Source organism: Arvicola amphibius, chromosome 6 (genome assembly GCF_903992535.2).
Source record: "Arvicola amphibius chromosome 6, mArvAmp1.2, whole genome shotgun sequence".
Taxonomy (NCBI): Eukaryota; Metazoa; Chordata; class Mammalia; order Rodentia; family Cricetidae; genus Arvicola; species Arvicola amphibius.
The window spans coordinates 92943965-92962619 of record NC_052052.2 but is presented as its reverse complement, the minus strand read 5'-3'; the positions used below and the strand labels follow the sequence as shown (position 1 = coordinate 92962619).

Below are 18655 nucleotides of genomic sequence, written 5' to 3'. Positions count from 1 at the left end.
AGTAGTTGTTCAGTCCACCAGACTGGGCGTCTGAACTGGTCTTCAGAATATACCAGAATCTTGAAGAAGCCGGCTTTAATGGACTTGCCAAGGGAGAGTTAGAGCAAGCAGGTAAAGACAGTAACTTTCCATCTGCCATGTCCTCTGTGCAGGCTGCCAGCAGAAGTTGGGGTCCAGATAAAGGTGGATCTTTCCTCCTCAAAAGATCTTGATTAAAAATGGATTGTCCCACTTCCAATGATTGAATTAAGAAAAAAATCTCTCAGGTATACCCACATACTTGGGTTTTAGTTAATTACAGATAGAGTTAAGTTGACAACCAAAAATAGCCATCACAATTGTTTTGCAAAAGTTGAGCTTTGTTACACACTACAAATAAACCTTTTGTAACCACAGCTCATACTTCTTTCTATATGCAACAAATTTCCATTTGCTTGTATTTGTTACTGTCTCTATTTAGATTGTTATCATGGGAAAACTAGTGCCATGAACTCATCAGAAAGTGATATTTCCTTTTCCAGAATACATTGTGAGAAGCTACAAATGCTTGATAGAAATTTCTGGTGGAAAAATCTAACCTTGGAGTTTTCACAGGGATTGCTTCAGGTTGTATGGGTGGTAGATTGTTCTGTTGTTGATGTTTGCTATCTTTTGTTTTGTTTTTTTCGAAACAGTGTTTCACTGTATAACCCTAGCCTGGGTAGTTGATCTGGAACTTTCTGTGTAGATCAGCATGAACTTAGTTTCAGAGAAAACTACCTGCTTTGGGCACCCAATTGCTTTTGTTCTTAACATTGAGAAATTTAGTAACATAACATTGTTATTGCTTTTCCTGGTTTTCTTTCAAGAAAATTAGAATTTCCTATAATGTATTTTGATCATATTCAGCCTCCTCCCCTTTTCTACCCTCCCAACTTTGCCCCAGCCTTTATTCTCCACCTATTAAGTCCAATTTGTGCTGCCCATATTTTCTTAGAAGTGTGGTCTTCCACTGGAGCTTACCAGAGGCCATATTCTTAAAAGTAACTGAATCTTCCTCTCCTAGTAGCTCAGCCCCTCACCTCTGAGTAGGACTCCGTGTCTGCCTGCCCTTCCCATGCTGAGATCTGGTCTGGCTTCAGTTTGCACTGGGCTTGTGTGTGCTGTCACAGTCTCCTTGAGTTCACAGGTACACTGGCCCTGTTGTTACCTAGGCTGGAAGACACTGTTTCCTTTTATTCATCCCCTGCCTGTCTCTTCCACTGCCTGCCCCTCTTTCACAGTGACTCCTAAGCTTTGGGAGGGTAGTGGTGTGGGACAATGGTCTGTATTCTGTCAATTATATTTCAAATAAACACTGATTGGCTAGAAGCAAGGCAGGAAGTATAGGTGGGATAACTAGAAAGGAAATAGAGGTCAGTCAATGAGAACAGGAGAATTCTGGGAAGAAGGAATTCCTAGTCTGCAGTTGTGACCCAGCCACAGAAGAAGCAAGATGTGACTGCCTCACCAAATAAGGTAGCAAGCCATGTGGCTAACATAGACAAGAATAATGGGCTAATATAAGTTATAAGAGTTAATAAGAAGCCCGAGCTAATGAACCAATCATTTTATAACTAATGTAGACCTCTGTGTGATTTCTTTGGGACTTAATGACTGTGGGAACGGGGCAAGACAGAAACTCTGACAACACAGGACAGGATACAGAAGTCCTGTTTTTTTCACATCTGCACTCCTTATCTTGGTATCTCAGTTTGCCCTCATTTTGGAGTTTTACCCATCTCTTCGTACATGTGTTAGTCTTGGTAGATTTATCAATTATACCAATTTCTTTAAAAAAAAAACTCATTTCTCCCCAGCAAAAGGCCCTGCTCCCATGCTAAGTGGATCCAGAGAGGTGAGTGAGTGGCCGCGCAGCCTGATGATCCTGGGGAACTGAGTCCAGGCACTCTCCAATTCCCTAAGCTTTTCTGCAGTCCAGCGGGTGTCTTCCCAGCTGCTGGCCTTCTTTACCCCATTCCACCTTGACCCCAAGCACTCCTTTTCATCTGCAGGGTCCTTGGATCCCCTAGCACAACCTGCTTCAGAGAGAGGATCTGAGAGCCTACTCCAGTGCTAAGGGGACCTAAGAGAGGGCAGACAAAGAAATCTCCCAAGTACACAGTCAGCCACAGCAAAGATTGGACCAAGATGCCAAGACTCTGCTGGCCTCATTTGAAGGAAAAGATGGGTGGGTGCCAGTGCAAGAATTCCTCCAACATCCTGAAAAGCAACATGATAATATCAGGATCCAGCAAACACACAACAGGAAGACTTGAACATCCTAACCCAGAAGTAATAGATGAATTTGACTTTAAATGTAACATTATGAAAATGATGGAGACCCTTAACCAGGAAGTGAAAAACTCCTTAAAGAAATGGAAGAGAAGACAAACAAAAAGTTAGAAGAAATTAATACATCCCTCAAAGATACCCAAGAAAATCAAGAAAAAGCAATCAAACAGGTAAACAAAACAGTTCAAGACTTGAAGACTGAAATGGAGGTAATAAAGAAAACACAAACTGAGGAATGGCTGGATATGGAAAAATCTGGGTAAATGAACAGGAACTACAGAGACAAGTATAACCAACAGAATACAAGAGATAGAAGAAAGAATCTCAGGGGCTGAAGATACAATAGAGGAAATAAACTCATTGATCAAAGAAAACAGAAAACCCAAAAATTCTTAACACAAAACATCCAGGAAATCTGGGACACCATGAAAAGACCAAACCTAAGAATAATAGGGGTAGAAGAAGGAGAAGAATTCCAGCTCACAGGCCCAGAAAATATATTCAACAAAATTATAGAAGAAAACTTTCCCAACCTAAAGAAGGATATTCCTATGAAGGTACAAGAAGCATACAGAACACCAAATAGACTGGATCAAAAAAATTCTCTGTAATAATCAAAACACAAAACATACAGAATAAAGAAAGAATATTAAGAGCTGCAAAGGAAAAAGATCAAGTAACATATAAATGTAAACCTATCAGAATTATACCTGACTTCTCAATGGAAACCATGAAAGCCAGAAGGTCTTGGATAGATGTGCTGCAGACACTAACAAACCATGGATACAAGCCCAGACTACTATACCCAGCAAAGCTTTCTTTCACTGTTGATGGAGAAAACAAGATATTCCAGGACAAAAACAGATTTAAACAATACATAGCCACAAACTCAGCCTTACAGAAAGTACTACAAGGAAAACCTCAAACCAAGGAAGCCAACAAAACCCACAATAGCACAGACATCTGACAACCCTCCACCAACACAACTCAAAGAAGGGAAACACAGAAACACTACCACCAAAAAAATAACCGGAGTTAACAACCACTGGTCATTAATATCGCTTAAAATCAATGGACTCAATTCACCTATAAAAAGGCACAGGTTAAGAGACTGGATATGAAAACAGTATCCAACATTCTGCTGTTTACAAGAAACACACCTTAACCTAAGGACAAACACTACCTCAGAGTAAAGGGTTGGGACAAGATTTTCCAAGAAAATGGACCTAAGAAACAAGTGGGTGTGGCTATCCTAATATCTAACAAAATTGATTTCAAACTAAAATCAATCAGAAGATATGGAGAAGAACACTTTATACTCATAACAGGAACAATTCAGCAAGATGAAGTCCCAATCCTGAATATCTATGCCTTTAATATAAAAGCACCCACATATGTAAAAGAAACCTTACTAGAACTCAAATCACACATCAAACCCCAGACACTAATAATAAAAGATTTTAACACTCCTCTCTCACCAATGGACAGGACAACCAGACAGAAATTTAACAGAGAAATAAGAGAACTAACAGATGTAATAAATCAAACGGACTTAACAGACATCTGTAGAACATTCCACCCAAACAGAAAAGAATATACCTTCTTCTCAGCATCTTATGGAACCTTCTCAAAAATTGATCACATAAGTGGTAGCAAAGCAAACACCCACAGATATAAAAAAAAATTGTAGTAACCACCTGTTTACTATCAGATCACCATGGAATAAAGTTAGAATTCAACAACAATTCTACCCCCAGAAAGCCTACAAACTCATGGTAACTGAACAGTCAACTACTAAACCACCCCTGGGAAAAGGAAGAAATAAGAAAGAATTAAACTCTAAATAACCTAATTAAAAATGGGGTACTGAACTGAACAGAGAATTCTCAACAGAATTTCAAATGGCCAAAAGATACTTAAGGACATGTTCAACTTCCTTAGCTGTCAGGGAAATGCAAATCAAAACAACTTTGAGACATCATCTTACACCTGTCAGAATGGCTAAAATCAAAAACACCAATGATAGCCTATGCTGGAGAGGATGTGGAGTAAGGGGAACACTCATTCATTGCTGGTGGGAATGCAAACATGTGCAACCACTTTGGAAATCAGTGTGGCGGTTTCTCAGGAAATTCGGGATCAACCTATCCCAGGATCCAGCAATACCACTCTTGGGAATATATGCAAGAGATGCCCAATCATACTACAAAAGCATTTATTCAACTATGTTTGTAGCAGCATTATTTGTAATAGCCAGAACCTGGAAACAACCTAGATACTCCTCAATGGAAGAATAGATAAAGAAAGTGTGGCACATCTACACATTAGAGTACTACTTAGTGGTAAAAAACAATGACATCTTGAATTTCTCATGCAAATGGATGGAAATAGAAAACACTATCCTGAGTGAGATAACCCAGACACAAAAATATGAATATGGTATGTACTCACTCATTTGTGGATTCTAGCCATAAACAAAGGACATTGAGCCTATAATTTGTGATCCTAGAGAACCTAAGTAATAAGGAGAACCCAAAGAAAAACATATATAGATCATCCAGGAAATTCGAAGCAGACAAGATTGCCAGGCAAAAGTTGGGAGCAAGGGGGTGGGGGTGGGATGGGGAAAGCAGAAAGAGGGAGAAGGGAGATGGGGAGGGGTCGGGAGAGCTTGGGGGAGTGGAAATGGAATGGTTGCGATGGAGGAAGGATGGATATGGGAACAGGGAAGAAGTTATCTTAATTAAGGGAGCCATTTTGGGGTTGGCAAGAGACTTGGCTCTAGAGGGGTTCCCAGGTATACGCGAGCATGACTCCAGCTAGGTCCTTGGGCAGCAGAGGAGAGGGTGCCTGAACTGACCTTGTCCCGTAGTCAGACTGATGACTATCTTGAATATCACCACAGAACCTTCATCCGGGGACAGATGGAGATAGAGACAGAGACCCACATGGGAGCACTGGACTGAGCTCCCAAGGTCCAGTTGAAGAGCAGGAGGAGGGAGAATATGAGCAAGGAAGTCAGGACCACGAGGGGTTGGTCCACCCACTGAGACAGTGTGCCTGAGCTAATGGGAGCACACCAAATCCAGCTGGACTGGGACTGAATGAGCATGGGATCAAACTGGACCCTCTGAATGTGGCTGACAATGGGGGCTGACTGAGAAGCCAATGATAATGGCACTGGGATTTTATTCTACTGCATGTACCGGCTTTTTGGGATCCTATTCTATTTGAATGCACACCTTCCAAGGCCTTCCCACAGGGCAGGGTACCCTGCTCTTTCTTAGGACTGAAGGAGGGAGGGTGAGTGGGAGAGGAGAGTAAGAGGAGGGGAGGAAGTGGAAATTTTGAATGGTATTATTTATGAAGTAATAAAAAAGTGAAAAAAACTAAAAAACCTCATCTCTTTTTGATTGACTTCTGCTAATTTTCTATTTTCAGTTTTAATAATCTCTGCTATGATCTTTGTTATTTGCTTTTTTGTGTTGATTTGACCAGAGAAGGTAAAAGGTTACTCTATTGGCTTATTCACACTTGGCCCTCTGAAGTGGATTTGTTTTGGACATTTCCTCTGCATAGTTGGAGGATAGAACATTAGATGGTATTACGATGTCTTACCACCTGTGAACATCGATTTCAACCTCACACAGAACGGTCTGCAGCCTGCTGTTCACATCGTTCTCTCTCACACTCTCCTTTCCTAGGCTTCTCATCTTTCTGTCATTGTTTCTGCATGATAACTTCTTTTAGATAAGCAATGTTGTTGAGTATGTGTTCTATTTTAATATAATTTAAAGACCTAACACTTTTCTTTGGTTAGGATTCTTTTCCTCTGGCCTCTTGCTGTCTGGAATTAAATTATAATGTGACCTGCAGTAGCTTTCTTTAGATATATTCTACTGGTTTCTTAAATCAGTTTATGACCCTCATCAAAATTAGAATGCCATTAGCTACCATGTGGCAGGATACAAAATTAACATAATAGAAATCAATAGCCGCCTAATATGTCAATGGCAAACGTACTGAGAAAAATCAAAGAAACAATCCCATTCACAACAACACTGTCTTCCCAAAAACATTGGGATAAAATTAACCAAGGAAGCGAGAGACTTTAAAATGAAATTGGGGAAGGCAGTAGAAAATGGGGAGCTTCCTACAGTCGCAGACTGGCAGAGTTAACATTGAGAAAATGACCATCTTGCCAAAGCAATCTACAGAGTTAATGTAACACACATCAAAATTTTAGGTCTGTTCTTCACAGAAACAGGGAAAAAACAAAAACAAAAACAAAAACCCCAACATTAAAATTCTTATGGAAGTTTGGTATGATGGTGGTGCACACCTTTAATCCCAGTGCTCAGGACGCCGAGGCAGGAGGATCTCTGTGCTTGAGGCCAGCCTGGTCTATAGAGTGAGTTCCAGGACAGCCAGGACTGTTACATAGAGAAACTCTGTCTCAAAAATCCAAAAAAAAAAAAATCATATAGAAACACAAATGATTCTAGATGGTAAAAAAAAAATCCTGAAAATAGAATCCTGCTGGAGATAACACCACATCTGATTCCAAGTTCCAGTACAAGGCTAAGATGATAAAAACCAGCATGGTGCTGGCATAACATGGACATATAAACCAGTGGAGCAGATCAGAGGATCTAAGCTCATTAAACTACGGCTTCACAGTTGACAAAGATACGAAGGAACGCACTGAAGAAAACAGCATCTTCAGTATACAGTGCTGAGCAAACTGGATACCCACATGAACAACAGTGACACTTGATTACCTGATTCACAAGACATTGGGAACAACAACAAAACCCAATTTAATAAAAATAAAGTTATACCATGTAATAGGCAATAACAGGAATGGTTGAAAAGAAGTCATTCAGGTATGAGATATAGCATGAGGTATTTGATTTTACCAGTAATCAATGAAACAGGTTAAAGCAATAAACTTAAATATTATGCATACCAGACTGACTGGTCAAAAATAAAATTAAAAAAAATATTTGCAAAATTGGGAGGCTGCGAGCCGGGCGGGCGGTGGTGGCGCACGCCTTTAATCCCAGCACTCGGGAGGCAGAGGCAGGCGGATCTCTGTGAGTTCGAGACCAGCCTGGTCTACAAGAGCTAGTTCCAGGATAGGCTTCAAAGCTACAGAGAAACCCTGTCTCGAAAAACCAAAAAAAAAAAAAAAAAAATTGGGAGACTGTGAAACCCTATGATGATGTCAGTACTCTACATCCGCAGAGTTAATTTTGAAAATTATTTAGCAAATAAGGAATTAACATTAAATTACAATGGGTAGACTCATACGAAGGGCATGGCACCAGGACACATGCGCAGAAAGGTTCAGGATAAGGAGGGCCATCAAATGGAAACCATCACAATGTCTCTTCACTGCAGGAAAAAGGGCGTCCACTGTTGTGAAAATCTTTCTGGAATACGCACACAGTGACAGCAGCCAGAGTGGTGGAGAAGAGACCTCACAGTGGACTGAAGCCAGGGCAGCTCCCGAAAGGCCTGGGTGGCCGGTCCAGTTGCGTTCTCATTTTAGGATCTAAAGCCACAAGGTGAGGTGAGCGAGCAGCAAGCAAGGTTTTTACAGGAAAGTTTGTGTGGCAGACAGCAGGTTGTTAAGGGCAACAATCCATTGTTTCAGGTATTTCTCTAGGTCATGCTGTTCTAGGTCGCAAATGAAGTCATCTTTGGCAAATAGGCAGTACAATCAGTACTTTAAGTCTCTAAATAAATCAATAAGTCAGTATCTAGGAATTAGTCCTTTCTACTTTATTTTACTTCAGAATAATTTGCAGGGTGGTGTAAAAACACAGATGAGCCTCACTCACAATACAAGGCAATAGTTGCAAAATGCAAAATAAATAAATAAGTGCACAGGGCTTTTTAATGATAGGATAAAGGCTATTAATGTAATAGCTGAACATGATCAGATCAAAGGGGAAAACTGTATGATTATCTGAATAAAAGTGTGCAAAGTATCCGAGAATAGCATCTGGTCGCTTCATTGAACATGCACCCATTATTAGGGGAAAAGAAGCCTTTTCAGGCAGGAGTTAACCCTGTAACAAATATGATACTTGATGATGAAACACAAAAAACTCTCTAAAATCAGAACCAGTCAAAACTGATCTGCCGTGACACATTATTCTTAGTTACTTGAAGATTTTGGCCAGAGCAATAGAGCAAAGAAATCCAAGTGTAGGATTAGCATTCAAAAATTAAGCTAATGTTCCAATAGGAGCTGTCTGGCCACGGATGTTTCTCAGAAGAGACGTCGTTACAGACAGATGCCTGGCAGAGCTGCAAGGGACTCACTTTGGGTCTGCTGAATATCTTACCTATGAGTCATCAGATGGAAAGAGTAAAAGCAGATGCTAGGCCACAAACGAATCTTCTCATAGTTGTGTGTGACGGCCCTGCACTTCCTTAAAGAGAGGGATAGCTTCTACACACTTCCACGTGATAATAGTTATGACTAGAATGTAAAATCTCCTCCACAGGCTTGTGGATTTGAACCTTGGTCCCCAGCTGTTGGCTCTGTTTTGAGAGGCTGTAGAAACTTAACAGTGGTTCTCGACTTCCTAATGTTGTGACACTTTATTGAAGGATTCCTCAAGTTGTGGTGACCCCCACCCCACTACAGCTATGGAATTATTTCATTGTTACTTTATAACTGTAGTTTTGGCTACAGTTATGGATCCTAATGTAAATAGCCAATATGAGACCTCTGTGGGGGTTATGACCCCCAGGTTGAGAACCACTACCTAACAGGTGGTGGCACTACTGAAGGAAACAGAAGAGACAAGAGACTGGTGTTGCGTGTTCTCTTCTATTGCTCTCCATCCCAATTCCTTGAGACATGGTCTCTTACTGAACCTAGAACTTTCCGATTCTCAGCCGGATTGGCAGCCAACAAGCCCTGAGCACACTCATGGCTCCGCCTCCCGCACCCAGCACTGGAGTTACTGGCACACATGGAAACACCTGGCACACAGGAGCTAGTGATAGCACAGCAGGTGTTTTTGCATGCTGAGCCACCTCGCTAGCCCCGCATCTGGAACTTTCCGCCTGAGCCTAACATTAGTAGCACAGTCCATTGAGATATATTAATGTAGCTGGGTGTGGCTGGAGAACTGCGATCCTTTGGCTTGGGAGACTGAAACAGGGAGATCAGCAGGTTCTTCCCTCAAAAGCATAATAACAAACAATGAAAAGAGTAGAGAGGGGGTTACTAAGGTAACATTCTGACAGCAGTGTGCCAAGGAAAGGTTATCAGAGGATAAATGAATTGGAAAGGAAGAAGACCAAAAGAATAAAAGAGCAAAGACATCTCCTTTACAACTGGCTAGGTGTATTTCCAACTTACTATTAAGTAGTATAGCAGCTATCAAAATGTGGTCCAAGAATTTTCAGAATCCGTAAAGCTGTTTTTGGTTCTGTAAATCATAAATTATTTTTAATAACCATAAGGCATTAATTCCCTTAGATCTTTCCTAGCTCTCATGTGTGTCCAGTGGAGGGTCTCATTGGAGTGAACAACCACTAACAGAGGGAGTTCTTCCTCTCGCCAGCTTTGCCGTCTGCCCTTTGGACTGCATAAGTAGATGGTACAGGCTGAACAGGGCTTTCGGCTGTCCAGCACTGCAGGGGACACACTGGACTGACCAATGGGACTGACCATGAGAGAAGATCTCTGACAGCCTGTGCCCAGTCACACCACCACTGCTCATTCAGTATTAGTCTTCCCAGAATTTTGGGATCAGTGGGGTTTCCTTAGACCACTGGAAACATCAGTTTATCATCTGGTTGGCCAGACACCGCCACACATAATAGGACCAGACTGACTTGAGCATGCACTTAAAGAAATTAGGACATCTGGAGCCCAATTCCAGAAACACATGGGCCCCAGGAGTCTGTTGGTACTGTCCCCGGAATGGCAGTAGAGTCCAAACTGTACTGTCTGTCTTGTCTCTAGGCAGCACCAAGAAAGCAGAGAGAGATGAAGCATATGGGTATCAGGTCAAGCAAGGGGCTCAACCAAGCTTCTCTTCTGATGAGGAACTCACTCCTTTGCACACTTCAAGACAAATGGGAAATGTTCGCTTAAGGACCATAGGAAGATGCAGAACTATTTCCTGTGCTTCTCCAAGTCCCTCCTAGGGATACAATTTCTCCAGATGCTATTGCAGGGATATGAAACTCCTCCTCCCCCCACCCCCGCAAAAGACTTGTGTGTTAAAGGTTAAATCTGTGGAAAATTGATCCAATCATGGAGAAGCTATTGGATCAGGAGAACTCTGATCTAATCAATGCATTTGTATACTACAACGGGATTAATAAGTAGCCAGCATTATTAGGAAGTAGCTGAAACTTCAAGGTGATACTTGCTGGAGAAATTATGAAGCGTGTTCTTAGGGACCGTGTCTTGTCCTGGGTCCCTCTGGTTGGCCTCGTCCTGGTACCTCAAGCGCCACCATTTCTGGCCACAGATGTTCTACTTATCACAGGTTTAGGAACAATGATCCTAGTGGGCCACAGTCTGGAACCTTGGGAACTGTGGGCCCAAATGACTCTTTCCTGCTTTGATTTCTCAAATAGTCATCTCATGACAATTCTAACATACCACATGTGATTGCCTACCTATGCTTATTGGGTTTTTTTTTTAAATACATATTGACATCTTACATGAGACTTTCAACAGGCCAGAAAACATTGTAGGAAACAGTAACAGAAAACCAAAGAACAGGAGACTTTCAGTGAGAAAATAGCTGTTTATAAAATAATAGCCAGTTAGGTTTTCTTCTACTCCCTCCAACGTACTCCTCCCCTCTGGTTTATGGACAAACAGCATAGCCTGAAACAACAGCGCCAACAATCCCCGAGTCACCTCCTTCTAAGGCAGCACCAATGCCCTGGGGAGGTGGAGGGAAGCAAGTCCACCATAACAGCCTTCATCTGGAGGACAGGCTTAAGCTTGCGCCCCTACTAAAAACCGGAACCCTCCCAAACTAGTTCTAAGCATACTAGAAACTCTAACGTTGTTCTGTTTTGTTTGTTTGTTTGTTTTGGGGTTTTTTGTTTGGTTTTTGTTTTTGTTTTTGTTTTTTTGAGGCAGACGCTTGCTGCTTGGCAACAAGATTGGGCTCAACAAACTCCTAAACAACAAAATAAAAAGGGATTGGTTCCTCTGTGGGTGAGACAATAGCACCCGCTGAACACTTACAGTCTTTAAAAAAGCAAAGGGCATGGGGGGTACTCCCAGGAAGGGCGCGAATTCTCTGCTGGAGTGCTGCGTTCTTCTCTGTTGCTGCTGACAAGCTAACAAAGTCACATTTACCTCCCCCCAGTAAAAACATCCCCCTTTAATAAACACTATGTGTACGTGTAACTCTTTTGGAGGCAGAGGCTGGACTTCGCTGGAAGAGCCCAGGAAGGTAGGCTGTGAGAATACCAGAAATTCACCAAAATGCACTCAACAGAGGGCGGCTTTTTATATGCAGGTATTTGAAAGTAAAGGACCAAATAAGGAAATTGCTAACGCGTGGTGTTTGTGAATAGTGGGTCTTAATTTTCCCCCCTCGCCTTCATTTCCCAGTTGGTTTCATAGAAGGCTTCATTGCAATCCAGGACCATTGTTTTCCATTAATTTCTATGACAAGGAACCCAAAACACAGGGTGCCCGGGAGTAACAAAACAGAGTTGGGGAGACAGTCACAACTTGGCACAAGTGTGACAAGCTGTGAAAAAGGCAATGTTTCAGGATCCGAAGTGGTGTGGCTTTCCTGGAGCAACCTTGTCTCCTGCAGACAGAATCATATTATTTCCAGGCACATTGGAGACCCAAGTCAAGCTGTGTTTATTTTTTATTATAATAAACACAGTTCACTGTAACAAAGACATAGTGGTGGTGATCAGCTGACAGCCAGACCAGCACCAGGAGCTGGTGGTGAGGGCCCTGGGGGTGGGGAGGGAACTGATAAAAGGCCAGCCGTCTGGAAAGTTCTCTTTAAAGAACTTGAAAAGGCAGTGTTGTCTTGTGAGACTACCACAGAATGCCAAACTATCTAGCTGGGCTCCTTTCTTGTCAGTCACTGCAATTTGTAACTGAAAATGGCAAATCCTTCAAAATCTTGGCCTCTCAGCTTCCGTTTTGCTTTCAGATTCCCAGAATAAAATGAAAGTAGTTTGCACACTGTATTAAGTGGGCAGACTGTTTCTTACCCAGAGTTTACTTCCGGTTTATCATAGCATCATTCCGATGTCCCCACACACGCCTACTTAAAAGTCTCTACAATTATATGTACACTTAGGAGTCTGATGAAGTAGAAACAAACAGTTCACAGCAAAGTTACAGAAGCAGCAGCTAAAACATTCAGGTTAAATTAAAGTCTCGAATTCAGATTCCTTAGAGGGAATATAAATCATCTTACCATATCTTGAATGGCTAATTTTTCACAATCCAACTCATATCTCAATCTGTCTCTACTGTCCATTAACTGTAAGAGAGAAAAATATGGCATTTTGATTAAAGATAAGAATACAACACCTAAAATGCTTTCCTCAGGAGAGCGTGGTAAAAACACATTTTAATAAAGAGAAAAAACAGATCACAATATGACCAAAGAGAAAATTAATTTCCTATAGATTATTATGCTTTGATAATATTATTAAATAAAAAATTAATAGCCAAAACCAATGCCAGTGCACTACTTAGAACTTCCCTTGCCACCCTCAAATACGACCTCACCAAGCAGCACAGGAAGTCAGTCTAGTTCCTGTAACAACTTTGCTTAACTTTCCGTATGTTACATTCTCTTGCTTCAGATTTTTGTGCTATATTTATTTGCATATCAAATTATATTCATATTGACTGAAAATACCCCTTAAAACCACACATTTTATCTCTGTCCCTATGCAGTTTTTTTCTTGTTTCTGTTTTTGTTTTTGGGGTTTTTTTTTTGTTTGTAGTTTAATCTCTGTTTTATTGGTAATTTTTGTTTTGGGGTTTTTTTTGTTTGTAGTTTAATCTCTGTTTTATTGGTAAAATTCAAACCTTAATTTAGACCTTTGCTCAGCTCAATCAATTAATTGTATTTACTAATTTGATAAACATCTCTAGAGTCACAGTTCAAGACTCTATTATCTACTGCTTATTTCAGCCACCCATTGACTCGTCACCCTGGCTCAGATACCCCTGCCCTTCCTATTCATCTTTTTTTTTTTTTTAGTTTTTCGAGACAGGGTTTCTCTGTAGCTTTGGAGCCTATCCTGGAACTAGCTCTTGTAGGCCAGGCTGGCCTTGAACTCACAGAGATCCGCCTGCCTCTGCCTCCTGAGTGCTGGGATTAAAGGCGTGCGCCACCACCGCCCAGTTTTATTCACCTAGATGAAACACAAGTCTGAGCCTAGCGCAGTGCCCAGGTTTCTCCAAGGACTCAGAAGGCATCCAACCCCTTGGCATGAGTGACCCCTTCCACTGTGTCTGATCTTAGCCATCCTCCCTCTCATGTACCTCTCCGCCCCAGCTAGTGAAACCACACACTTTGCCCTTTAAGAGATGGCTTCTGATGACGCCTAGGATTCCTTTCTGGACTCTCACTTTCTTTCTGCCTAGCCCTGTCTGGCAGAAAGTTCAGTGTTTAGTGTCTTGTCTTCAGCCAGCTTTGAGCTAACCCCAGCTGGGCATACCTCCTACAGCTTCCCCAGCCTGCTGAGCATCACAGTCCTACTGTCCCTCTGCCTCCTGGTCTGCCACCTACTAGAGTGCCAGTTTCAAAAAGGGACTGTGAAGTGGCAGCAGATGGAAACAGACTTAGAGTCTCTTTTGTTAGATCCCTGGAATTAAAGCATAAATGCTACTGAATCCTATACTGTAGGGCCGTGATCCCGGACCGAAGGTGAGCGTTAGCTTGCCCAAATTCACACCCACTTTCAACTTTCTTATTACACTTACTGATTAAAGAAGGAAACCTGTGTCTTAGCTGATACTCGAGTTTGTTTTTTCCATTCGTTCTTGTTCTGCCTGCCTCTTCCCCATGTTCCCTCTAGTTTCCCTCTTTGTGCTCTACAACAGATTCTTACTTTGTCATCTCAACAGGTCCCTCATACAGCCATGTCACATGTCAGAAAGTCCTGGAATACACTTCCCACCACTCAGCAACACTCACACTTGGACGCCAGCTTCTATGCCCTCTTGTCTTCTGGGCAGCCCTTCCAAGAGGACCAGGAGAAGAAAGAGCATGGAAATGTCTGGGAAGATTTTCTAGAACCATCCAGATGGAGCCAGATTCTTTTCTCCATGTGTTACCCTGCTCTGTGATCTTGGTTTGTTACTTCACAGCAGGCAGTGTGTGTGTGTGTGTGTGTTCTTGTTCATTATTTTTTAAATGTTTATATTTATATGTATGGTTGTGTTGCTTGCACGTATATCTGTGTACCAAATGCGTGCCCTGTCCATAGAGGATCAGATCCCATGAAACTGAGTTATAATTGGTTGGTTGGGTTCTGAGAACAGAACCCAGGTCTCTGGAAGAGCAGCCATGCCCTTAACCCCTGATCATTCTCTCCAGCCCCAAGATCCATACTTTCAATTTAACTTAAAATTGATAGTTGTCTGGGTTACTGGAAAATACATACATTTCTTGGAATATCTTGGGGATGTAGGTCTGCCTTTCAATCTGTAAATTTTATAAACTCCAAATGCTTCTTCATTCTATGTATCCCTAGAGGAGTGTATTTCAGAATTTCGAGCATGGTCCTCAGCACAGGTGAGCTAGTGTTCTGTCTGCACTGGGGATCACAGTACAGGGGAGATGCACAGGGGAGGAGCATTGCTCAGGAGACTTTATAAACAGGGCAGCTTCGGGGGGGGGGGGAGTTGGGGCAAGAGCTACTTCTGTGGGGGTGCTGTGCATCAGGTGTACCGGGGATTCTTGGCTTTCATGATACTGATATTGGCCGAGCAGACTAAGCCAATTCATTCTCACACACACAAAAAAAGATGTGGCAATGTAGTCTCACTCTTAGTGACTGATGCTCACAAGCAAAGTTCAATACTCCAATGAGTTTTCAGTCAGAATTTTTATTTATTACTAGCCACTTTATTACAGATAATAAGGAAATGTGTTGTTAGAATGGCATAATGGGGAGTGTTTAAGTCAACTTTCTCTACATTTGAGGATCCCCTGGACATGATGTCATTTCACCAATGGTGCTAATATTTCAACTTAAAAAGAGTCATTTATCAATGTAAAAGATGTTCGTACCTTTTGAATAGTTCGCTGATCCTGGTCTGCAGTCTCTTTCAGACATATAATTTCATCCTCTGTAAACAAAAGGAGAGAGAGGCCGACCATGAAATTACACACGTATGCCCCTGTATTCAAAGCGCCTGCTTTGGGGCAGGCCGCGGAGGCACCGGCAGGCGTGGTGTTCACGAGTCCTAGCAGGACTGTGACCTTCACAAATGCCCTTGACATTCACAGCCTTCTTCCTGCTGTTAGGTTGGCCGGTCTGATCGGGAGTAAGAAGTAAGTGTGGCTGAGGGCTGGATGCTTTTCATCAGTGTAGCAGTGGGCATTCTTTGCTGTTAGTTCCAGACAATACAAAGTGTTTTAGCAGGTGACTCCTTATAATTTGCCAAGAAAGACCACAACCTGAGGAAGCATCATCATACCACATCAGAACAGAAACGGCGTCCCACAGTGGCACATCACCCTGTACCACAGGGACACTGTAATACGACCAATGCTCACACCCTTGTTCTTAGCCTCTCCCCTGCTTTCACACTGTAGATTACCAGAACATCATACAAAAAAACCGCAAATATAATGACTACAGTCAAATTTTAAAGACACTTTACAGCAGTGTGCTTCTGGTGACAAAAATGTAAGTTATATTGATTCTTATTGTCTAAACAAAAGGGAATCTAAAGTGCCGAAGGAAAATTTGCATTTATAATTTGGATCAAAAATTGAGTGAGTCCTAGAATTTTGTTCTGAGAGGCTGAGCTTGCTTCTCCACAAGTATACCCCAACAGATTCCCTTACGTATGCTACAGTGAAGGAAAATGAGCACATGTCTGTTTACAGCACTTCTAAGCAAAGCAGAACAAACTGATTAGCACTTTTTTTTCTGCTAAGGCTAATGTGTGTATTTCTGTTTGTTTTGTTTTTTTTGAAACAAACACTCTGAGTTCATTCACATGTCATGGTTCAGTTGCACACACACAGATGCGTCCAAGCAAGGGAAGCTATCTTAAGCAAAACAAAGACAGGCATCATACTGCTGTCTTCTAGGTGTAAGTAAGTAAACACACGCCTGAGGAAAAGCCAAACATAACAGTTTGTGCTGTGTTGCGTTTGTTCTTCATGGACGCGCACCGGAAGGGTTACCTAATATTGAGTTTTCTTTCAGGTTCCTCTGCGCTTCCTCCTCCAGCACTGCAATCACCTGCAGCAGCCTCTCGTTCTCCATCTTGCATTCCATAAGTTCTTTTTCTGGGGCCGCCCTTGGAGAGCCGGACTCCTTGCCTACATCCTGCAAAGACAGGGAATTCCATATTTCTACGCAGGGAACCAAGGGTTTAAATATGCAGCTCCAGGACAATGTGGATACAGAGCCTCTATCATATAATTTTCTGAATTCTATTACACACTTATAATATGAATAGCAAAAAGGAAGGGGACTAAATAGAACGGGCTGGAAGAAAGGCCTCAGTACATTCTGTACAAAGACCCCAGCACATGGGGACATTTTATTGACAGGAATTATGCATATCATACTGTTTGTGTGCCCTCATCATTCAGGTCAATTCATTATGGAGGCTGTGTCCAGGGAGGCAGCTGGGGCCCCTCCACCACACTTCCCTCTCAGTATCTGAAGTGTTATGCCCTGTAACTAGGCAGGCTGGGGAGACCATGGATGGGCAGCGCCAGGGGGTGGCAAAGTGCAAGACTAAGGAGGGGGGCTTGCTGCTTTGTGGCACTTCCCAGTGTCAGCGCTGCCAGTGTTACGAGGAGCCCATCACATGTCAAAGGGGTGACGTGTGCAGGCTGGGAGCCGCATGGAGCCCATCAGGCGCACAGATATCCACACAGTTGGTTTTCTTCTGGGTGGAGGAGCCACCCAGAGGCAATTCATATTCTGAACATTAACGTGGCTTTGCATGCCTGTCACAGGGGCTGTGCAGACAGTTAACGCTATTGAAGACTAGGGTTTAAATCTCTATGCAAAGTGATTACCTTGTAAGAAGGTTTCAGGATAACTTACAACAAAAGACTTTAAAGTTATAGTTTTAGCAAGGCAAACTCATTTACATTTTTATTATGTGTGTCTTTTGTTTAAATCTGGCCATGTCCATTATGACAGGCTTTTTCCTATGCAATGGAAGTTGATTTGGGGAGGCTACCCTTTTTTTCCTTCTTCCTCTTGTCTTGTTTCAAAGCTATTGAAAACATCTGAATATACTCGCCTATGGCTGTCTACGTTTTATGGACACACTTTAAAAAATTAAGATGTCATGGATCACGGAGGCTGGTGCAGAAGTTTATACTCCATCACGGATCATGCAATTTAAAAATAACAGTTGCATTATTATGCTAAATAGGAAAACAATTCTACATGTCTTGCTTTGAAATTCCCATGGACTTGAAAATACTTTTGAGCTTCAAAGTAATCTTAGCTGAATTATGAGTCGTTCCTTTTACAGTAATTCCATGATCATAGATAAATAAGAATAAAATAGTCACTCAAAAACAAAGTGATTTTTCCAATACACCGATTTTCTTCTAGGACTGTACTCTGACTTAGCTTTAGAGAAACCAGAACGTAAATTATTAAAATGTTTCTCCCTGCGATCATAATTTTTAAAAGAAAAACAAGCATTGAAATATTTTCTAGTACATTAACAAACCCTTTTAAATTAGTGACTTACTAATAGAATTATAATTTATACATTGGACTTAATAGCATTTGAATATGCTGTTGAGTTTTATACTAAGCTTGGGTATACAAATTACAAATCTTTGAGCTTTTGAATCTTTATTTAGGTTATCCCAGCATAATAATCACTAATTTTATTTATTGTCATTGGAACAGGCTAGCATTATATATCCCAGCCTGGCTATCCCAGTGAGATTTATTTAGTTACTTACATACTGATTTATGTGTATGAGTATTTTGCCTGCATGAATGTCTGTGCTGTGTGTCTACTTGGTGCTACTGGAGGTCAGAAGAGGATGCTGGATCCCTGAAACTGGAGTTACAGATGGTTGTGAGCTGCCATATGGGTGCTGGGCATTGAACGCGGGTCCTCGGTAAGAGT

General features: G+C 41.8%; 1 protein-coding gene across 1 annotated transcript in view; it reads right to left on the bottom strand.

The window, feature by feature from the left end:
* C6H10orf67 (chromosome 6 C10orf67 homolog) overlaps positions 1 to 18655 on the bottom strand; it is a 97439-nt gene that overhangs the window by 42282 nt on the left and 36502 nt on the right. Inside the window, exons 7-9 of the mRNA XM_042055317.1 lie at positions 16725 to 16862; positions 15597 to 15655; positions 12762 to 12827 (exon numbers count right to left, since the gene is read on the bottom strand). Of these exons, the coding sequence (XP_041911251.1) occupies positions 12762 to 12827; positions 15597 to 15655; positions 16725 to 16862 (263 nt within the window). The remainder of the gene's footprint in view (positions 1 to 12761; positions 12828 to 15596; positions 15656 to 16724; positions 16863 to 18655) is intronic.